The 23,147-nt window shown below is 34.2% G+C and overlaps 2 protein-coding genes across 3 annotated transcripts in view; one reads left to right on the top strand and one right to left on the bottom strand.

Moving 5' to 3' along the window:
* MS3_00007665 (uncharacterized protein) overlaps window positions 1–9,794 on the bottom strand; it is a 40,586-nt gene extending 30,792 nt beyond the window's left edge. Inside the window, exons 1-3 of the mRNA XM_051215977.1 lie at window positions 9,706–9,794; window positions 3,117–3,567; window positions 1,563–1,673 (exon numbers count right to left, since the gene is read on the bottom strand). Of these exons, the coding sequence (XP_051066524.1) occupies window positions 1,563–1,673; window positions 3,117–3,552 (547 nt within the window). The 5' untranslated portion in view covers window positions 3,553–3,567; window positions 9,706–9,794. The remainder of the gene's footprint in view (window positions 1–1,562; window positions 1,674–3,116; window positions 3,568–9,705) is intronic.
* Window positions 1–12,910, top strand: part of MED20 (mediator complex subunit Med20) — a 94,146-nt gene extending 81,236 nt beyond the window's left edge. For both annotated transcript variants that reach the window (XM_051215975.1, XM_051215976.1), the window contains 2 exons: window positions 12,218–12,357; window positions 12,850–12,910. The gene's annotated coding sequence lies outside the window, so the exon portion shown is untranslated. The remainder of the gene's footprint in view (window positions 1–12,217; window positions 12,358–12,849) is intronic.
* The last annotated feature ends 10,237 nt before the right edge of the window (window positions 12,911–23,147 follow it).

The following is a 23,147-nucleotide window of genomic DNA, read 5'->3' on the forward strand; positions in this document are numbered from 1 at the left end:
ATCAAACGTCGATTGATGTTATAGTGTATTAGAATTCAATGAAATATGGAAGTACACTGATAGACGTTATTGAAAATGGAAAACAGTTAACTGTAAAGTTAACTATATTCCTACAATTTGTTCAAATAAAATAAGATTAGCTATTAATATCATTCTCTTTAATGAATGATTAAAAAACATTAACTATAAAAAAATTATACAAAAGAAACTGATTGATTTAGAAAGAATGTAGTGGGACAAGTGAGCAACACTGAAAATTAGATTATGGAAAATATGCTGTATTTCGTTAAATCAATGAAATTAATCCCACAGAAAAGTTTTTGAAACTATATTCTTTAATAAGATTCTAATTAATCTTAACTAACAGTATATGAATAATGAAACAAAATGTGTTTGATCTGTATTATATCATGATCCTTTAGGAAGGTATTTAAAATACCTTAATGTATTAGAAACTGTGTTTCATACACTGAAGTCAGCTTATATATTGTTGTGTTTTCAGAAATAGTTGACATGGATTCATAAGTTTAACAAAAACATCAACTTATTTTTATTCTTTAGTACCTAGTCATCTACTTAATGGTAATTCAAAGAAAATTGATTCAGTTTTGATTACTTTTAAATGTACTTTAAAGTAACAAGTTATGAGTAAGTATGATTAAGATAGATCACAGACTAATTAGTTTGGTTAGAAATTTACACAAAATACATTCATAACTTTTGCTTCATTGTAAACACAGTTATAAGCTCATTGTGATATCTCCGCTATAAATTAAAATGCAATGGTCAACATATGAACACAAACTAAATATTTACATACTAAACATTTTATTCATATCATTTAGATTATTTCTTTTCAAGAAATATATTATTAAGTAATTATTATTAATATCAATATTTGTTTTCCAATTATAGTAATGCTAATTATATTGTAAAAATAAAATGTGCGGGAAAAACCAATTTAGTCAGTATATATACTAACGCCCCCAAATGCCATGGTACGGACGAGAGTGGGGAGAGTCCGCTCTCCCTCTCCAGATGCTCTCACATGGCCACGCGTATATAGCCTCTGCCAGGGAAGTCCTACTCACTGCCTTCTCGCGGCGGGGGTGTTGTTTACGAAAATGAGACTGCATCTCCTTACGATGCTCCACTGCCTTGTGGATCAGACCTCCAGGTCGAAGGCCCCGGGTATGGCCCCCGAAGAAAACCACCTGCTTCGATTTGAGCACCCGGACAGTATCGCAGCCCTCACACATATCAAGTGGGATTTGTGTGGCGCATATGTATTTGGTGCCTCTTTGTACTAATATCTATGTGTTAAAATAATATATACATATACTAACAAAACTATATTCTCTAATAACTTGATTACTTAGGTTTAAACTAATTCTATTGAAATAATTTACCCCAATTTCGTTAATATCACTTCTAGTTCCTGAATACGTATTATACCTTGACTATATGAAATACTATTCATTAAAAGTACCACCCTACCAATGGTTTTGGCTTTATAACTAGAATATACAAAATTTATTCAACAATATAAATGAAAACCTTACCTATTGATATATGTCTGGACGTTCCAAGAAAAAAATAGATTAGCGATGGGAAAAATGAAGTGTATAGTCCATATACTGGTGGCAGTGTAGCAACTAAAGCGTAAGCCATGCCTAAAACAGTTAAGGAAAAAAATTAATTATGGTAAATTCCATTCCCAATTCAGAAACTAGTCGGTAAAATTCTATATGAAATAAGTAAAAATTATATAATTCTTTACCACTTAGTTTTTGCCACAGTCAGAGTCTATACGAAAAGTCAGGAAAAGCTGGATAGTTCTTTTGTCTTAGTTAGGTACTAATCAACAGTTTGTATCTATAGTTTAACTAAGGATTGAGCAAAATACCTTCAGGTTCCCTGGAAAGTACGTCACAATTTGATATCTCTAGTTAATTTGTGATATAGTGTGACAGTCAACCAGTGTCCTCGGTGATACTTGTCTAATCCCACCTGTCATGAATAAACAGTGTTTACATAAACACTCATATACTGAGTTGCGCTTGTTGTCTGTGAGCTATTCAGTCATAACATAGTCATCTTCATGTGTGGTGTTTCTTGTGTTATCCATCTTCTGGCTGAACACATCGGTACTTATCGCCTATTGACGAATGACTTTAGATAAATAGCTCGGCTTGATGATACAGAACGCTGACTATGTTTTAATATGATAGTCTTTAGTAATTTCATGCTATGTAAGTCAGCATTTGAAGTCATTAGACAATCCAAATTTAAAAACAATTCAATATTTTTCTGTTTAGAATACATTACACATTTTTATTCAAAGAAAATGATTGATGTTTGTTGCATCACATGTAAGATGATTTACCTATATTCAATTTGACAATAGACACCTTATGTCTTTGTTTAGGCAGTTATACTGCTCAAAATGCAATTGTAGACATAAGGTGGTCAATGGAAATTTATTATACAATCTTAAAACTCATTTCTGTCTAGCTATTCAATTCTCAATGATCAGTTATAGAGATAAATCTATTTCTATTCTTCATGTCGAATTACGAACAAATTACTTTAAATACATTTCAAGTTATGACTTTATTTTCAGTCATGCTTGGCTTTCATGTAGAGTATATAAGAAATCTTTAGTGTCAAAAAATTACTCCCACTAAATCTCATACACCTTTGAATATCAATGAATAACTTGATGTTATTCATTCGAAACTATAAACTAGGAAATTACTGTTCTGAAGATTGCAATGATATTTTCAACCCTAACCCAACTCACCGGATTCACGTATACTTTTAAGTTATAGAAAACGATAGCTATTTACGTTAAGTGGATACTTTAATATATAATCACAAACTTCAACGAGCAGATATTCTGAGAAATTTCAAACCTGATGAACATAAAAGTGGAAGAATCAAGAATGTCTTATGTCAAACAGATGGTTTTATACTGTCTAACACTTACCTTCTTATTATCAAAATTTTATCATTACGCTTCATATATTTGAAATGCAAAGAATTTAGCAGCTAAATAACGATATGTACTAAAGACTATATTTTCTATGATATAATAGATATTAAACATTTCTAACCTTGAGGTACATGCATTATTCCAACTGTAAATCCTGAAATTATATCATTGAAAAGCCAACTTTTCACTCTGTATTGCATCAGAATCTGGATGAATGGAAAATAAGTAATCAACCATTTAAAGAAACGAGTCATAAAATATTGACAGTTGTCAATTATTGATTGTTTTCTACTTTTTTTAGAGAATTCTTCATTCGTTTCTTCACGGTCTTTATAAGTATTTTCATTTGTATTGACTCTTAATATTTGAGAACATTTTTGAATAAATGGCATGAATATATGTAGACATTGTTGCCAAGTAGTTAGGGATTTTAAGTTCGATTTATATCCTGCATATTGATGAAACGTTTCTTTAGTGAATAGAGGGCGATTTATTGAAATTAATGTGTTATGTTCATTGATATCATTAGAGTCACTTTGACCACGAACAGTTTCCATGGTTTAAAAACCAAGCTAGAAGTAGAAGAAATACTGATATAAAAAGAGATAGGTGAACAAAGTTTTTGTACTTATGTATATGAAATATTAAATGGTGCTTTATCAGCTTAATACTGTCTTTTTGATGTTCGGTATAAAATACCACTTATGTCTTGTTTAATTTATGTAACTAGAAACAAGTAAAAACTTTTGTGAGATACTAATTTCTATGTTACAATATTGTGATGGTAAATGTCAAGTTAGCAAGTCACTAGAATTTTAGTACAAGGTTAGTCACTCATTGATTATATGTGACATAGAAATCATAGGTTCTAGTGCAAGTTGGTATGGCAAAAATCAACTGAGCAATATACTGTACTATTAAAATGTGAAGCAGGGGTGAAGAAATATCATATCCACCAAGCTGAAAAACGAAAGATAACAAATATAGATCACAGAGAATCCAATTCAAGGATAAAGAATGACGTTATGATAAAAATAAATTGAATGTGATTAATTTTAAGCCGCATTATTTATCATCTTTAACTATACATCATGATTATTCCATTCCCTGCAACTAATGGGACTAGTCACTAACAACCAGTAATATCAACAATAAGACTGAAACAACTAAAATAAAATTCACCTCGTTGCACAATCCAATGCAGGTACATCCAGCTAATGAGTTTCAAATGGGACGAAACGTGAGTCCTAGGTCCCGCTGGTAGTCGCTGTCTCACGTGTGTTTATTTAAAAAAAAATCATCAGAAAAATAATGAAATTCAAAGTTATTTTATAAATCCCAACAGCATAATTAAAATGTCAAACATAGAAAAATACGAAAGGCAAGTCATAAGGTTTTTAAACAAAGCAAGAACAAAGATAGCATTTTCTATGACGACTATGATTGTGGTATGTACTATTGATGTCAACAAATACTAGTAATATGTATCACGAATCAAAAGAAGAATGCCTGGAGGTAGGAGGTTGGGAAGATCGGAGAGAACAAAACGAGAACAGAGAGTGATTGGTATGGAAGTAAGGGAACAATAAAGTCTGAGACGATAGATTGATATTTTTCAAATGAAGTATTTACTGTATGGTTCTCAGATTTTATTAAGAGATTCTGTAATTTCAAGTTCAAATACATTTGACAGTCTCCATTTGTTTTCTCGTTCACTACATGATATTTAAAATTTTTACTCCTACCTAAAATCATACAGCATTTGTTATGAAAATTTAGTAACTAGTTTATTTTCTAATATATTTTCTCATGATCTGTTGAATTAGCTTATACAGAGATAATGGTGAGAAATCGCTAGTCTGTAAAAAGTTTCTATCTCAAAACAAACAACAGGTATATTTAAAAGCTTGAAAACTATTGATTATTAGCTGATCGGATAAATTAGACCAGATGAATTGTCACGGATACGTTTCAAATTCATTTACAGAAGATTTATATTACATATGAATTAGATCTAATATAACAAAGGAGGAACATACTTTTTTTAATGTGTACTTTTTTGAAAGTATTAAACAAACTTTTGATTCAATGCATATTATAGTCATTAATTAGTTTACAATTTTTCGCATCAATTTTATCCAGTTTATCATAGTTTAAATTGAAATATCACAAGAGTAATGAAAGAATTTCTAATAACAAAAGACCCTATATGTTATATTGATTTGATTAATTTATTTGTCAATGAAATCATATAACAACAAAATAAGCTTCAACGTAATTTTAATATTCGGTAACAAAGGACGTTTTATTATGTTATAAGTTGACGATTACAAAGAATTGAATTAAACTTTTTTGAATGTTTGAAGTAGAATCACAAATAAACACATACTTAACTAGTAGATGATGACATTTATACATTTGAATGAGTTTACAAAATTGTTCATTAGAAACTGAAGCATTATTTTAAATTGCATTAAGTTTGGATTTAAAGCTTTACTAATATCCATGACAACAATTATTAACTTTATAATAACATTTACCCCTTTGATACCATTGTAAAATCAGTTTAGTAAACATAAATTGAATGTGTTTATTGATATATTTCATAAATGAATGTGTTGATATATGTATGATTCACAAATTATTAAAAACAGAAATGTTGTAAGAAGTACAAGTTTTCAACGAAAATATTGAACAAAACAAATAAACAAAAACAGGGAAATATGAACTCTGAATCCGTCTTTTATTTGTAAATAGTTTTCTTTCAGAAATTAAGTGAGTTATTATTAATTAAAAAGTTATAGATCTTGATTTTATTAAGTTTATAGGCATAGTTACCTTCAATAACAAATGAACCAAGATGTAAAACCAACAAGTGAAGAAGTTATATTCATGCACCTTACACTTGTTCTTACTGTACATTATTACTTGTAAATAATTAAAATGTATATTTACAATAATTTGGCACAGAGAGACATAGTTTAACCAATATACACTTTAAGTTTCTTGGGATCATTTGAGGTCAAGCATGATCATTACTGTAATCTTTTAAATTAGGATGAAACAGATGTTCGCTACTTTCTGAATTTACATTTATTGATGACTGAGTAGCAGTGAATTTCGTGCTTGTTCAGTCATTATTTTTCACAGAATACTCTCATTCGGGTTGTAATTCTTTCAGTAGTCTAGGTGATCGAACATAATATTTACCATGCTTTTATATCATATGAATAAAGGTAATTAGGAATAAACTCCAAATGTAGACCTGGAATCCAACAAGTTGGTGTATCTTCAACATTTGGGGAAGTGACATTCCCCAACTAGTTTCAAACGTGAACTATTTAGTCTTAAAATATATTTTGGAGTTAAATGAGTGTTACATGTAGATAACATTATCCTCTTTATAAAAACTGGCCTGAATTATTACTTAGGAAAATGATTCTATAAACTTTAGGTAAGTAAATATGCATATACAAAAAGTCTTTATTAGCTATTGACTACCTGAAAATAATAATAGTTGTTACATGCTAAATAGGGTCTATTCATTGCTATGAAATCTGAATTGACATTTTGTCCTGAGAAATTTGGAAAAACAAAATAATTTGGTATCTATATGTAAAATTAGCATAAGCGTTGAGGTATTAATTACTTAGTACGTATCACATAAAATAATTTATAAATAAGATGCTTCATCAAACTTAATCTACTTTAAAACGTATCAATTCCAACGCATAATTTCCTTTTTTTTCCAGAAGGTCTGAAACTGGGTCTATGATACTTGAAGGTTTCATTGGGATCAATAAATCGAAGAAATCATTGGTTGATTTTGAGATTTTACTTATGAATCAGGTTGAAGCAGCAATATTATTTCAAAAATGTTTTTTTAAAAAGGATTCATTCAAGTCAACTATCTGATTCATAAATCTTATCCATTAAATCTCTTTAATAGTGCATAAACAAGCAGCGAATTTACCTAATAGTTCCAGCCAATGTTAGACTTCTCCATAAGACTCGTAATTGCATCTCGTTAATATACCTTTCTTAAATGTATTATAAGGTATATTAACCTTAAACTAATTACTTATTCATGAATTTAAATACTTTAAGTTTTATTTCATGTAAAATGTAACATGCTAGAACAAATCAAAATTAAATGAACTAATATATTCCTGTACAAAAAATAGTTTGGACCCTTCTCTGAAATATATAAAAAGTGCCTGAAATGACAAAAATTTTTACAAACTAAACATTTGAAGGATTCATATAAAAATTCCTTTCAAGTTCATCAGTACTACATGATCTTGAATTGTTTCATTGAACAGTACTAATTGTTATTCTAATAACATTCTTCATTAAGAAATGGAAAATTATAGTTTTGCTATAAGATATATTTTAACATATTGAATGCTTACTAATATTTTCATTTATGACTATTATTTAACTATTTAGTAAAGATAAATAAAAATTACATGGTAAACTAATGGCGTTATTGAAGTATTTCATTCGAAGTGTGTATATGCACCAAAAAAAAAACTGATCAATTATAGTCCACAGTATCAAAATCGAAGTGATTATGGATACTTATAATTGAAAGAACAATTAATTAGCTCATATAATAATAGTAATAATATGAAATTCATACAATAGAACAATAAAACTTACACTATTTCATATAATTATAATTTTGAATATTTTAATAAATTAATTAACAATGTCTTGAAGGAATCAGTGTATCTGTTCTATTATAAATATAATAAAACAACTATAAATAGTTTCTTATGTGTTTAATGCCACACCCTAGTATTAGAATATATCTTATGAGAAAATATATAAGTTAACATTCTTTAAAGGTTTCATATTACAATTGAATTTATGTCAATAAAATATAACAGTGTCAGTGTATATTGAATACCTGTTTCATATATATATATATATATATATATATATATATATATATATATATATATATATATATATATATATATATATATATGAACTTGTCTTCCTTTTACATGACAGGTAATTCATTGTACATATGTACATGTGAACTAGAACTTGACTTTTATTTCGTTAAGAAACAGTATGTTAGTTTTTATCTGATTTTTCTTTTTGATTAATGCCTTTAATTGATGTTTCTTTCTTGTTTTTGTTTTTGTTTTAACATTTCACTCATCATATGAGATATTTATTTGCTTATATCTTTGGAATTTTATTGAATAATGTCATTCAATAACAATCAAATGCAGATGAGTTATTTAGTTCCAATTTTGTTCATTGGAATAATCTACATTATTTGTTGTCTGAATGTGTACATTTTTTAAAATGTAAACTAAACATACCAGACAAAAAAAGGGCAGTTCATAGATTCAAATTTTAGCTATTCTGTAAAAGATATATATGTGCGTATATAGATAGATGAGTGGAAAACTATCTTGGCTTAAATTAAAGTAATTTCTATTTTTTTTTAAAAATCGATCGATATATTTTCACTCAATGAAGATCAGTAATTTGAGTAAAAAGTCAAATTAAAGTCATATACTCAATATTTATAATGAATAGGACTATTACATGGAAACAAAACTATTTTCTCATTGTTTTATTACTTAAATGAAGAAATATGAGCTTAATAAGGTACTTTTATAAAAAAATTCAGATAATTGGAGCATATAGCACAACACCTAAACCAGTGGTGGTCAAATGTATTTCTCTTTGTATTATTTCGGTTTTACTAATAAGATTTTATGATAGAATACATTAAAACAGTCTACTTATTTGCTTATAAGTGAATTATATTAAAATTTTACCAAAATATTTAGAAGACAGGAAGTTGAAACCATTGTTTAAGAAGAACTGTATATGTTAACATAATTGCTATGTGGTCAAGACTACAATCTAGAACTAGGGTTTTTTCTTACTTAGGAATAATCAGTTAGATGCACCTGGATCCTACTACTGATGATTATACTGGACATCTAAAATCACTAACTCAATGGATATTGTGCTAGATGTATGAACAGAAGGATAGTGTGTTTTAGTTTGAATGCAGACATCAAAACTTGAATTCAAGTTCATCCACCTAACTCGTTCCAAAAAGAAAGAAGCACATGTTCTAGATTCCACTCCTTGACTCAAACCAAATAAACCAGAGCTATATACTTTATTGAATCATCAGATATAGATAAATTATACTGACGACTTATGGCTTTAATGACCATGAATATAATAAACAGGTCTTAAGATACCTTGTCAATGGAATGACAAAACCATTTAACAGAAAGACCAAGAGCTAGTTCTTTATTTTTTCGGAATATATTATTATCCATCATACCTTTATAATATGTGGGAAACACTTTAAGAACAATGTTTTCACGAATTAGAGATGTGCTATAGAGCTTTGTCTATTTTCTGTTCACAATTGACACCAATTTCTTTCTCTTTTGTACAACAGTTACACAGATTATATTAAGAGCGCTAATGGTGTACAGACAAACTCTATAATTTCATGAATTATATTTTGATTTTCGATATCTTATTGAGTTTCCATTAAGATGCTATGTTTCGGGATTTGTTGTGAAATATCTTACAAAAATAGAATAGAAATAACATTAATCCAGAATGGTTAATGCTCAACAATAATTTTCTCTAACCTAATAAGTAGATATGAACACTAATAAAAACACAATAAAATGTATGTTGAAATAAGTACTTACAAGATTTTTTTGTTGAAACTTTAAAGCATTATTCCGTTAAATCGTTCAAACATTGTCCATTGTTTTAGCTTACTTCTACTTTGACAATAAACATTAACATTGTTATTATTATTATTACCATTATTATTATAAGAGATTTATCCAATCACAAAGTTCTGAGATGGTTCATGATCAGAAACACAATATGACCTTCAGGCCACCAATCAAACAGTTTAAATTTACATTTATTGCTCAATTATATTTGTTGGTTGGCTACTTTACGTAAACAAATTTCATATGTCATGAAATTACTAAACTGTTCATCTACCTACAATCCAATTATGAGTCGAAAAATTTCAAGTAGAAACTCTTTTTTACATGTATTTAAATTTTAATGTTATTAAGTCAAGACTAGAAAAGAGAAATTTCCAGAGAGTCATATAGGTTTCTCAGGGACAATTGTGGACTGGAAAAAGGGAAATTTTACTTGTAATATCAATAATTTAGTGGTTGAGATAGTTTTAAGTGGAAGATAGCACATGGCTCCTGAATAGTTAAGTATTAGAAAACTATGTTGTTTTCAAAAGGACGGCGTATCAGTACATTTCCAATGATTAATTGGCACTATTTCGTGAATATTTAATGAGTGATCTATATTCTGCATATTATACATCGTTTAATAATAAAATTCATGACTAAACGCTGTAACATTTTGATATTCGAATAAGATTTTCCGTTGTTTAAACTTCCTTCTATTGAATTATTAAGTAAAACAAAAAATATGTAAGATTATATTAGAAATTTTGTCATATTTATCAGAGATTCTGGACAAACTCACTCTCGAAGCTAATGACTTAATTTCTCTTATGTGTTAATTCAGATAACTTACTGAATTATATTTTCTTTTGGCGAATTAATTATTAAAGTATATTCAAATTAAACGAACTCTCCTTAATTTTGTATCTAGATTCGTTAGTGTTCATTCATTGTTATTTTAATCCAGAAATCTGTGCTAGTTCTGTTAAAAAATCGGTAATTTCTTTATTTTTGGAACTTATGTTCTCAATGCAGAAACGAGATGTTCTGTGTTAGTAAGCTTAGATTTTCGTGTGGAATATGTTAGTGTGTTTAAGTTATTAAGCCCCTGCTTTAACATAATAGAGTGAATAGTGAGTTTGTGATATATTCTTATTACCAAATAACAGTTCCTAGGAGACGATAGTTTTGATGAGAGAAAACAAACGAAAGACAAACAAACAACAATGTATTGCTAAGATTAATTAGAGTTCCATATAATACCATTTAAACGAACTGTATCAGTAAAATACTGAAAACTAATAATTTACGATTAAATGATATCAACTACTACATTTGATAGACGTTTTTAAATTTTTTGGAGTAGGCATGAATGCATACCTCGACGAGGAACATCACCTCTATCATTTTTCCAAGTGTTAATTTAAATTTCCTTCAATATAAGTAACTCTTCAAAATAACTTGTACTAATTGCTAGTAATTAACGAAAATCAGAGTCCTTATCCTGAAACTTTCAAATGATCGTCTCAAAACTAAATACAGAGCACTGAAATACTGTTTCATATTTATTTTATATTATTAACCATTTATTGAATATAAGTGATAACTGAAACGCAGCTACTAATGGTTCTTTTCTCATAGCCTTTTTGATAGAACTAATAAACATTGTCCGAAATAAGTACCTTACAAAGCATTCATAAACATTCTGTCAGTAAAAGATAATACCGATTAAGTTAAATGAGATTTAAAAGATAGTAGTGAATATTGCACAATGAAATGAGTTTTAAACAAGCAGATTTTTATTCGATAGCACTTATTTTACTAAAACTTGGTATTAATTATAAGCCAGTCATTTAAGCAAAATCACTGATTGTTACAATCTTGAATAATGTAAGCTCTTTTCTTTGAAATTTCAGTTAGATTCATACTTGTTTTTTAGTTAGTTTTTTAGCAGAATACAGACATTCACTAACATCTCATAAAAAATTCCGACATATCTACAACTTCAAAAGCTGTAAGTCGGCAGAAGTTTGTATTATTATCTAAAAAGATATTACGTATGAAACTATTCTTACAAGTCTCATAGTACTGCTTTCTCATTTAAATAAATTTCCGTACTTATATGTAATTTGTCTGTTCATTCATCTGACGGGCTTTTTTGAAAGTTGTCAAAACTATAATATTCGAATAAAAGCTTGAACTGTATTTGTTTAACAAATCTGCACTCATGAAGTGTAAGTGAATTAAGTAAATAGAATCTTTAAAATATTAGCATGTAGATGATATCATGTTATGTCTTGTGACGTATTTAAATGTTTTTATAATCGTGAATATCAGTATCTTTCACTTTACAAAAATGACAAACTGTGGTATTTGTACCAACTGATGATTCTTCTGTACTTGACTGCGCGCTTACAACGAATTCTAAATATAATACGTAAATTTGTACTCAACTTGTTTTACCTTCTTTGAATCGCTCTATTTCTGGAATTCTTAGTTGGAAAATCAGTTTGATTACGTCTACTTTGTATACGTACACAATTGTCAACCTTCGGATGGAAAAACGTTGTTCCCGTCTCGTCTGACTCATTGTTCAGGAATATGACCTTCAGTGTCATCAGTTTTCGGACTTCGCAAGTAAGTACAACAGTTCCAAACGAAGTGAGTGAACAGTTACCTTAAATTAACAATCATGACTTAAACCTGAAAAAATGTTTCAGGACGTATTCGAAATTCAAATCAAATTTTCATCAAAAAATGTCTCCAATAGTAAGGACATAATGTCAATGGACTTAAATTCAACTGTGCAATTTGTAATACTGTGGGAATCCTATCTGTTTATTGATAGGTGTCGATATTAAGTATACTAATAAAGAATCCCAGTAATTCGCTACTCCAAACGGGAACTGGATATTTCGATGTGGACTGTTAGATCTCATTTTGTGAACTTACTTAGAATGTCCTCTCATATGATCCGTTCTGGATGGAAAGGAAAGATAAGGTGTTTGTATGTACTAGTGATTGACTTAAAGTTGATGACTGCCTGATTTTTAATTTCAAATATAATACACTTGTTCGTGTTCATCTAGTTCATCTTAGCTAAATTGCGTTTTTTTCTGGAATTCTTAGTTCGTATAATAACTCAAATACTTCAAATCATCATATTGACGTCGAATGGAGCCTGTGATAGAATGATTGGACATACATTCAGATTTCCATGCTTTTGAGAATTATATGGAAAGGTCCGACCAAGTAAGATGTTGAGGATGTTAATGTTAAGGCTCATTTCTTACATAAGCATACAGCTTATTAAAAACTGTGGCACATCCTGAAAAGCCTATTTCACTTTCTTATGCAGCTCTCAAGGAACTACTACTAGACCATGTAAAGTGCACAAACTTTGAATGCTGCAAAGGAGGAAAACTTTATAAAATGATTCATCAGAACATCAAAAATTCCACTACATTACTACGCCATCCCAATCCAATGAGCACTCAAGGTTGTGCAGATAACAATTCATTGAGGAGTAGCGAAGTAGGTCACGAAGATAAGCACAAGTTTGACAAATGTTTGTCGTGTGGCAAACTTTACTTATATAATTCATGTGTATTTCGTCATGATAAATGCTTTATAGGTGATAAAATTGGACACTAACAGGCAGTCTGCAAAACTACTAAATATTTCGCCGCAACTAATGGTAAACTCTATAACTCCGATCTTATTAAGTTGAATGTTCCAAATGAATCATACTCTGATCAGATTCATGATATTATTTTACCAAATATACGTTGTTCTCATGATTCATGTATTCACAGTGAAGTTTCAGGCGTGATCATTGTTTAGTGTTGTTATATACCTTTTATTCATGTTGAATAAATTGTTCTATCTCTGACCTAAATGTGTTCCTTATCATATATTGATGATTGTTACGATGAGGTGAGTTGGTGTAGATAATAATGTGGCCTCCACGTAAGATTTTATAGATTAGGCAGTTACATCATGACAAACCTAAAATTTTGGGATTAAATCTATTTATGGAGCGATACCAATAGCGAAGTAGACCATAATTGCACATATACACGTCTCAAGTATTTGAATGTATTTATTTCCAATACCTTCAGAAAGCAAAATCCTCACCCATGATTTGGACCCAGTCTTTCATCGGATCGATTAATACGACATTATTGTAAACATTTATTGATGCTTAACTCAAACAGATTTTCTAACTTTTTTCGGTAACACCATTGTCATTCAGGGCATTGGCTATCCGAAGAGCGAGGTGGTTGCTATCCTGAAATACCCGGTATATTGTTGCATGTTTACCGCTCTAGAGCCATTACGAATTAAGCATCCACTCACTACTCAATTTTGTTCAATGTAATATTACGTGATGTACATTTATGAGACTTTATTTTCCGAGTCAAGACGAAAATTTGCTAACGGTAGGTAAATTTGTTAACTACCTTCGTCTCTGATTGGCCAACAAGGATAAAGGAGTCTGTGTTAACCACGAGAACTTAAGATATTTGATCATCGCTTGTGGCCATTTGCGCTATGATCTAAATGTCATTGGTCTGTTCGGCATAAACGAACTCATTTGCATGCTCTATATTTCAGTGATAACATTAAGTGAATACATGAAAAGCATGAATTCGCAACACATATTTCAAATTGTCTTACCGATGTCGCTTAACTATCTTGTTTGTAATCTAGAAACAGTAGGCACTCCATCATCGTCTTATTCTATGATATCACGGTTTCTGAAGAGGACACGATATATAAATGTGAGGGAGAAGAGCCACATCTCATACAAGGAGTGATGGTAAAATATTACAATAAAAAGTAGAGCATTTTTATGTTGGAAGGAAATCAGGTTTCCTGATTACCAAGCCTTTCTTAACACTCACGTCTTGCAAAATGAAGATCAATACCTACTCTCCTAAAATATGTGATAAATTTCTTGGAGAGAGTCTTAAATTATGCAACAAAGGCAGTCATCAGATAAAAAGCAAGTATAAAGAATAATGACTTAGCCATCTGGACTTATATGTGGAGGCATACAGAAGTTTAGGTAATATACACATCACAATGCTTGACAAACTAAGCGGTCATTCTCACTACAAAAGGGACATTTCACGTGAATTTCATTGACTGACTTCACAAAAAAAAACTCTGTGATGTGATAGCTGTGTTCCGATAAAATCATGTACCTGGGAAAAATTCAGGCATTCGTTTCCACTACATAACAATTAACACATATTCCTCGAATATCAAGGAAAGCTCAGAGAAAATATGAAATGCAGTTGGCAATGACCAACTATTTTGGGGCAGTTTTCACTAATGAACTTTTTCTGGTCGATGGACTAGACCCAACCACAAAGTCAACAACCCTCCTGCTCACTGTGAACTTTAATCGAGACGACGTACTTAAGGATCTTAGCACCTTAGACATGGAAAAGTCAACAGGACCGGATGAAATACACCCTAAAATCCTGAAACGTTCCACAATATATCGCAACCCCGCTGACTGTGATATTCAATATGTCCCTTGACCAAGGTGTGTCACTTACGAACTGGAAGTGTGCAATCGTCACTCGCATACAGGAAACAAAACCAAAACAACTTCCATCGAACTACAGACCTATCAGCCTCACCAGCGTTGTAGTTAAAGAATTTGAAAGAATAGTCTAAAAGACCATAACGGCATGTGTGGAAACCAAAAGCATGTTAAACAGCGAACAACATGGTTTCAGAAAAGGTTTATCTTACACAACAAACCTCCTTATAGCAAGGGTGTAAGATTCATTTGGGATGTTTTGTGTGTTTGTGAAAATCCCTCCATGTGCATACTTGCCCTTTGTTCCTATTGATCCCTTCAGTTGTACATTGTTAGTTTTTGATTACATTTGAATTGTTAATATTTGTATTTTATTATAGTTTTTATTTTTACTACACTTTCACTAATTCCCCGTGTTTCTTCCCGAACTGCACTTATGTTGCTTTACTTTATACTCAGTCTTGGCGGCAGCCATATTGGTTTGTTCCTCCTTTTGATTGCTTTACCTGTGTTGACTGGAATTGTGCATTTTGGTTGTGATTTGAGGCACTCTTCCAGAATTGAAAACACTCTGTGTTATAGAGCGACCAATTATTACCTTTTGAACGAATCTGTACGTGGTCTATCCAGACAGGATAGAATAACATTTATTTGTTTTGACTGGTAATTTTCTTGCATCCTTTGTCAACTTTTCTACTTACTGTAATTGAGATTTGATCAACTGAACAATTATTGGTTGGGTAGATGGGTGGTCATATTTGTTTAGGTAATAATGTATACTTGAGTTTATGATAAATTATAGAACCGTCACCTTACCCAATTACTTTGTTTTGGTTTCAAACGGGCGAGGGTGCGTATCTAACTCATCCAGACAGCTGTCCATCGGTCCAAACCGTAGTTTGGATCTTACAAAGGGAGCATTGGATAAAGAGTCTAGACAACAGAAACTCAGTGGATGTTGTCTTCATAGATTTCAGTAAGGCATTTAACAAGGTGCCGACGAATAGACTACTATTGAAGTTAGAAAATCTTGGTACTGCCGGACCTCTCTTAAAATGGCTTAAGGATTTCCCAGTAGGTCGTAGACAGAAAGTAAGAACAAATTCCAAGTGCTCCACCTGGAGGCCAGTACTAAGTAGAGTAACTCGAGGTTCTGTCCTAGGTCCTTTACCTTGTACATTGTGTGTAAATGATCTCCCAAGCATAGTACAGTCCCTAATGTTATTGTGCGCGGACGATGTAAGAATCTGGCGAGTAATAACGGATGACGCAGATGCATGCGCACTTCAGGCGACCTTAAATAATGTGATTAACTGATCTAAAGAGTGTCTGATGCCTATCAACGAGGCAAAGTGTGTCTACATGCACTTTGCGAATACAAAGGTTAATATGTGCAGCATATGGGGAGCGCCTGTGTCTGGCTTGAAAAACTAAACCTACTTATTCTATTATATCGCATGCTAAGGGGAGATTTGATTTTGACGTATAGAATATTAAGAAATGATGTTGAACCCAATGTATTCTCCCCTTTCCCACTAGATCGAGACATGTCATAAGGCATACCAAGATAGTAGAAATGCTAAGAACGAACAAAATATCCGTGGCATATAGCTTTTCACACCGAGTCATCAATTCTCGGAACCTGTTGCCCTGAGCCGTGGTGTCAGTAGCTTTAATTTACTCATTCAGAAGAAGACTGGACACTCGTAGAAGAATACTAAGACAGGAATAACATGGGCCTCAGGCCTACTGCCTAACTGCACAAATCTGAATCTGAATTCACCAGTACTTAGGTTGATTAACTAAAATATTACGTTTTTGCTTGATATAACATCTTAAAATGTGGCTTCATGTCACGACATGAGTAAAAATACACTATCTACTTTACACTAACTGTCTACATTGATAATGTATATTGAGGCTCACTTCGCTCTTGTTTTGATTCTCGCGTTGCGTGCTACGTTTGAAAAGATTCAATAGTAACATAAGCAACACACTGAAATAGGGACGACCTATGGTTTTAAGTAACTGATTGAATTTGTACAGGTGACTGAGGAAACTGTCCTTCCGTTGATAACTAACCTCAAACCTGGTAAGATACCGGGCCCTGACGGGTTACATCCACGGTTGCTGTCATCTCTTGCGGGCATTATTTCAAAACCGCTCGCGACACTCTTCAACATGCCCCTTTCACTTGCTCAACTCCCTAGAGATTGGAAGGACGCTATAGTCAGTCCTATATTTAAGGACGGTCAGCGACAGATAGTATCTAACTACCGGCCTGTCAGTTTAACTAGCATAGTCGTTAAGTTACTTGAAAAGATAATTCGGGTTAGGTTGCTAAGCCACATAGATTCACACAATCTGTTAGCTCCTGAGCAACACGGATTTCGTAACAAGCGTTCATGCTTGACTAACTTGCTTATTGCGAGAGAGGATTGGACAGCAGCCGTAGATAACGGTCTTTCTGTCGATGTGATATTCATAGATTTTAGCAAAGCATTTGACAAGGTTACACACGTAGGTCTTATGCAGAAGCTCACGAGCTTCGAAATAATAGGTACTGTACATGCGTGGATAGGAAATTTCTTATGTGACCACAGACAGAGAGTGAGGGTTGATGATGTCACAGGTATTCAGTGTTTGAACAACGCTTCTACCAGTAACACCTTCTAATATATTTCGTTCCCACCAAGAGAAATCAAAAGACAGAGTCGAGGAGATCGGAAGAGTATATTTGGCGATGACCAATATATCGGAATTCTCTGATCTAATCTGGCTAGCGATTGCGGTTGATGTTGAGCACGGCGTTACCACACGTGATCTGGTGAGGATGCCTGAGATGAGTCCACTAAAACATATGGTCAGCATCCAATGTCGAAAACTTAGTGCTATTTATTTTGGGGATTTATTTACCGCTACAGATCACTCCCCCTAGTGAGGCAGTGACGACCCTAAGACGTGGCCAGCCAGAAGTTTAAACCCAACGAGTTTGTCGTTGGTAAACACTCTTCTGATAGCTTACTAAGTGTAGCAGCGTCTGGTCGTCTTTCCTTACTATATGGGACCGAGGTACAACATAGTAAAAAAGAAAAGTTACAACGAAAATTTCGATTCCTCGTAAACTGCATTGTTCTTTTCCAGCCGTCCTGGAAAAGAAAAAAGAAAGTGTAAGTGCATGTCGAACTACACTCGTATGTGCGTAAAAACACAATGTCGGCGGAAAAAAATGGAAAATAAACTCATGAACACGTAATAGCGTTAAAAAAATTGTTTATTTTGTTTTGTTTTTTTTTAAATAGAAATAAAAATATATAAGCATATTAAAATTGTTTTTTTTTTAAAAAAAAATATAAAATTTCGAGAAGTGCCTTACGTGCAATAGTCGGTTAAATGTTCTGGAAATCTCACCCTTCTTCCAGAACGCGTCGTTTTAAGTTTATTTTCGGATACTGTCGAAGTATCATCGCGTGTGTTGGTTGTCGGATGAGGTATTATAAGTGTCGGAGTCATGTCGTTCGATTGTACCGAAGGAAAATCGACGTAGATAGGATTTCCTTCTAAATACGCTGCTTTTAAGCGATCGATGCTGATGCTATCGTTGGTTCCGTTCTTATCGACTATATAGTACTTAGATTCACGTTGAAGAACTTTGAAAGGTCCTTCGTATGCTGATTCGAATGGTCGTCGATGCGAGTCTCGACGAATGAAAACGTGTGTACTATATCGTAAGCCAGGTTGAACGAAAACATCAGTTGATTGAGGTCGAGTGAAAGCAGGTTTAACTGAACGCATTGCGTTTGTAAGCCTGTTCGTGTAGGAGGTTAGATCCATGTTCATTGAAGAGGATGAAGGATCCACGAATTATCCTGGAAGTCGAAGTGTCGTTCCATAAACGAGTTGAGCCGCAGTATATCCAATGTCAGCTTTCACTGCATTGCGGATACCTAGTAAGACGACTGGAAGAGCGTCGGTCCACTGTGAAACGTTTGCAGCTGATAGTGAAGCTTTTAGTTGTCGGTGAAAACGTTCTACCACCCCGCTTGCTTGTGGCTGGTAGGCGGTCGTTCGGAAGCGAGTGACTCCTAAAAGTGTGGTCAGACGACGGAAAAGTTCGGATTCAAACTGACGTCCACGGTCTGTAGTGATGGTTGAAGGGCAACAGAAGTTTGCTAAGGTGCGGGCCACTGTTTCAGCAGTGATGTCCTTGATAGGTACTGCTTCTGGCCATCGAGTGAAACGGTCAACGCAGGTTAAGAGATAAGAGTATCCATTTGAATCTGGTAAAGGTCCTACCAAATCCAGATGAACATGGTCGAAACGGGCATCGGGAGTTTTAAACGAGCCTAAGGGACATTTATTGTGTCTGATAACCTTAGATTTTTGGCAGCTTACACAGGAGCGTGCCCACTCCCTCACGTCTTTATTCATTCCAGGCCAGCAAAATCGTTCCGCTATAAGCTTGATGGTTGCACGAACACCTGGATGCGAAAGTTTGTGCAATGTGTTGAAGACATTGCGTCGATAATGTTTCGGCACGATTGGGCGATCCCTACCTGTAGATGTGTCACAAAGTAAGGTTTCTTTACCTGTTCCCATCTGTTTGATGCGTAGTTTAAGGGTTGTAGACGATAACTCGTGCTGAAGATCACTGTCTTCTTTTTGAAGCTCGGCGAGTTTAAGAAGGTCGATTCCTTGGAAACTGTTCAAGGAAGTTATACGAGATAAAGCGTCTGCAACTACATTGTTTGCTCCAGAGATGTGTTGAATATCTGAAGTAAACTGCGAAATGTAGTCCAGTTGTCGAGACTCACGGGGAGAGTACTTGTCAGAAGGAGAGCTTAACGAGAAAGTGAGCGGTTTATGGTCCGTGAAAAGAGTGAATTCACGACCTTCGATGTAGTGTTGGAAATGCCGTACAGCACAATACATAGCTAGGAGTTCCCTACCGAATGTGCTGTACCTCGATTCGGTGTCTAGCAACCTTCTAGAGAAAAATGCCAAGGGTTGCCAGGAGTTGTTAACCCATTGTTGTAAGACTCCTCCGATTGCTGAGTCGGATTCATCTACTGCGATGCTAATGGGTGCTCGGGTGTCCTGATGTGCGAGCATTGTTGCTTTAGCAATCAGTTCCTTAACTGTGGAGAATGCTTTTCGTGCGGTGTCGTCCAAATTAATGGATTTCGCATTTCCACGAAGTTGGTCGGTCAGAGGTTTCATAAGTAATGCGCATTTCGGTATGAAACGTCTATAGAAACTTACAAGGCCGTTAAACGTGCGTAATTGCTTGACGGTGGTCGGTTCTGGGTAATCCAGAATGGCCGCCACTTTGGTTCTAAGGGGTCGGATACCTTGAGCATCGATAGTGTGTCCCAGAAAGTCTAACGAGTCGGTTCCGAATTGGCATTTCTGAACGTTTACAGTAATGCCATGTTTTTGAAGTCGTTCGAAAACAAGATCCAGATGCTTGAGATGTGTTTCTCTGTCCGGACTTGCGATTAGACAGTCATCAACATACGCGTGTACGAAGTTGAGACCTCGAAAAACGTCGTCTATGAATCTTTGGAATGTTTGAGCAGCATTCCTTAGACCGAAAGGCATTCGCAAAAATTCATAGAGTCCGAAAGGAGTTATGATAGCTGTTTTCGGTATGTCGTCAGTAGCCATAGGGATTTGGTTATACGCTTTAACCAAGTCGATTTTCGAAAAGACAGTTGTACCTTTCAAGGTAGCTGTCAAATCGTGAATGTGAGGCAACGGGTAACGATCGGGAATGGTTTTCGCATTCAATCGCCGATAGTCACCAGTTGGACGCCAATCGTTGCTGTCCTTTTTAGGGACCATGTGCAACGGAGATGCATATGGGCTATTTGATGGTCGTATGATTCCTAAGTCTATCATATGGTCGAATTCGTTTTTCGCTAACCTTAGCTTTTCAGGAGCTAGTCGTCGTGCTTTAGAGAATACAGGTGGTCCTGTAGTCGTGATGTGATGTGTAACGTTGCTGGTTACACACGGTAGTTTCGGTTGAGTTTGTTGTATCCCAGGGTACTTATCGAGTAGTGGTTGATAGAGTGGGTCTATCATATGTTTAACTGTGACTGGGGATACTCTACAACCAGTAAAAGAAGTTACGCAAACGGACAAATTAGTGTTCCCGTCTACTAGCCTCCGTTTGCGCGTATCGATGATCAGATTGTGGTGTTGTAGAAGGTCCATACCAATGATTGGCATAGAAACATCTGCAACAACGAAAATCCAGTGTATGGGTTTGCGTAAACCCACGTTAAGGTAAACGTACCTTTTGCCATATGTAGCGATCGGTTTTCCGTTTGCCGCCTGTAAGTTTAGGGTCGATTCGTGTAGTCGGTCGTTAGGATTTGCTGGGAGAACGCTAACTTCTGCGCCAGTGTCGACGAGGTAGCGAAATCTCGTTGTCACATCTGTGACGAATAACAGACGGCTTTGTTCGCCGGCTACGGTTGCCGTTAACGCGTGCCGGCTTGAAAGTTTCCCGAATTGTTTTTCGAATCAGTCGGTTTCGTGTTGGGAAAATTGCAGGGTTTTCTGCAATTTCTGGAAAGCTTTCCATACTGGTTATGATACCAGCACCAGTCGGGGTTATCTGTCTCTCGTGGTCTAGAGACAGATCGCTTACGTGACATGCTTCTACGTGGTGTGCGCGATCTCTTACGGTCGGTACGAAGACTAAGATAACGCGTGAGTGTGTGACATAATTCGGTTATATCGTTCTGAGTCGTTTGAGGCCTTTCTTTGACTGAAAATACCTCGGTAGTAGTTTTCGTAATTTCTAAAATGCGGTCGGCTGATGCAGCTAGTTCGTCTAAGGCGTTGTTCTGAAACGAGACCAGAACTGCTTGGACCTGTTGGGGAAGTTTTGATAAGAAGAGTTGTTTGAATAGACCTTCGTCGAAAGTTCTTGGGCCTATTACCTCTCTCATCCGTTGCAACATGTCCGTCGCAGAACCGTGTTGCAGGTCGATGTTATTGAAGAGTTGATCTAACCTTTGTCGATCGGTTAGGTCTCCTCGTTTAAGAATCGAGCGTTTTAAGATTTTGTAAGGATCGGAAACATCACTAGTAAACATACTAGGTGTTACGTACCTGTTGAATTCGCGCGGTAGTGCCTTGACTACTGCGAGGAATTGTGCACGTGTGTCGATCACGCCGTGCTCGGAGAAGTCGGCTTCTGCGTAGCAAAACCAGGCTTCGATGTTGTCGGGCCAGAAAGGCATCAGTTGAAACGAAGGCGGGGACAAAGTCTTAAGCTTGAGTACTTTAGGTGTCTGTTCAGTCATGATGAAGTATGAAGTACGATAATGAACGAGGGGAAAATATATATATATCCAAGAAAAAACACGAAAAAAAATCACAATGTTAAAAAAAAATAAGGCAATGATATATAAAAAATCCCAAAAAGGAACAGACTCACAGTTACAATTAGGTGTACCAGTTCACGTCGGTCTCAACAATGATGAAGTCACAGGTATTCAGTGTTTGAACAACGCTTCTACCAGTAACACCTTCTAATATATTTCGTTCCCACCAAGAGAAATCAAAAGACAGAGTCGAGGAGATCGGAAGAGTATATTTGGCGATGACCAATATATCGGAATTCTCTGATCTAATCTAGCTAGCGATTGCGGTTGATGTTGAGCACGGCGTTACCACACGTGATCTGGTGCGGATGCTTGACCGAGCGCCTTCAGCTAGATGAGTCCACTAAAACATATGGTCAGCATCCAATGTCGAAAACTTAGTGCTATTTATTTTGGGGATTTATTTACCGCTACAGGGTCAACGGAACGCTATCCGATTGGAAGCCGGTCAAAAGTGGTGTACCCCAAGG

Source organism: Schistosoma haematobium, chromosome 4 (genome assembly GCF_000699445.3).
Source record: "Schistosoma haematobium chromosome 4, whole genome shotgun sequence".
NCBI classification, from domain to species: Eukaryota; Metazoa; Platyhelminthes; class Trematoda; order Strigeidida; family Schistosomatidae; genus Schistosoma; species Schistosoma haematobium.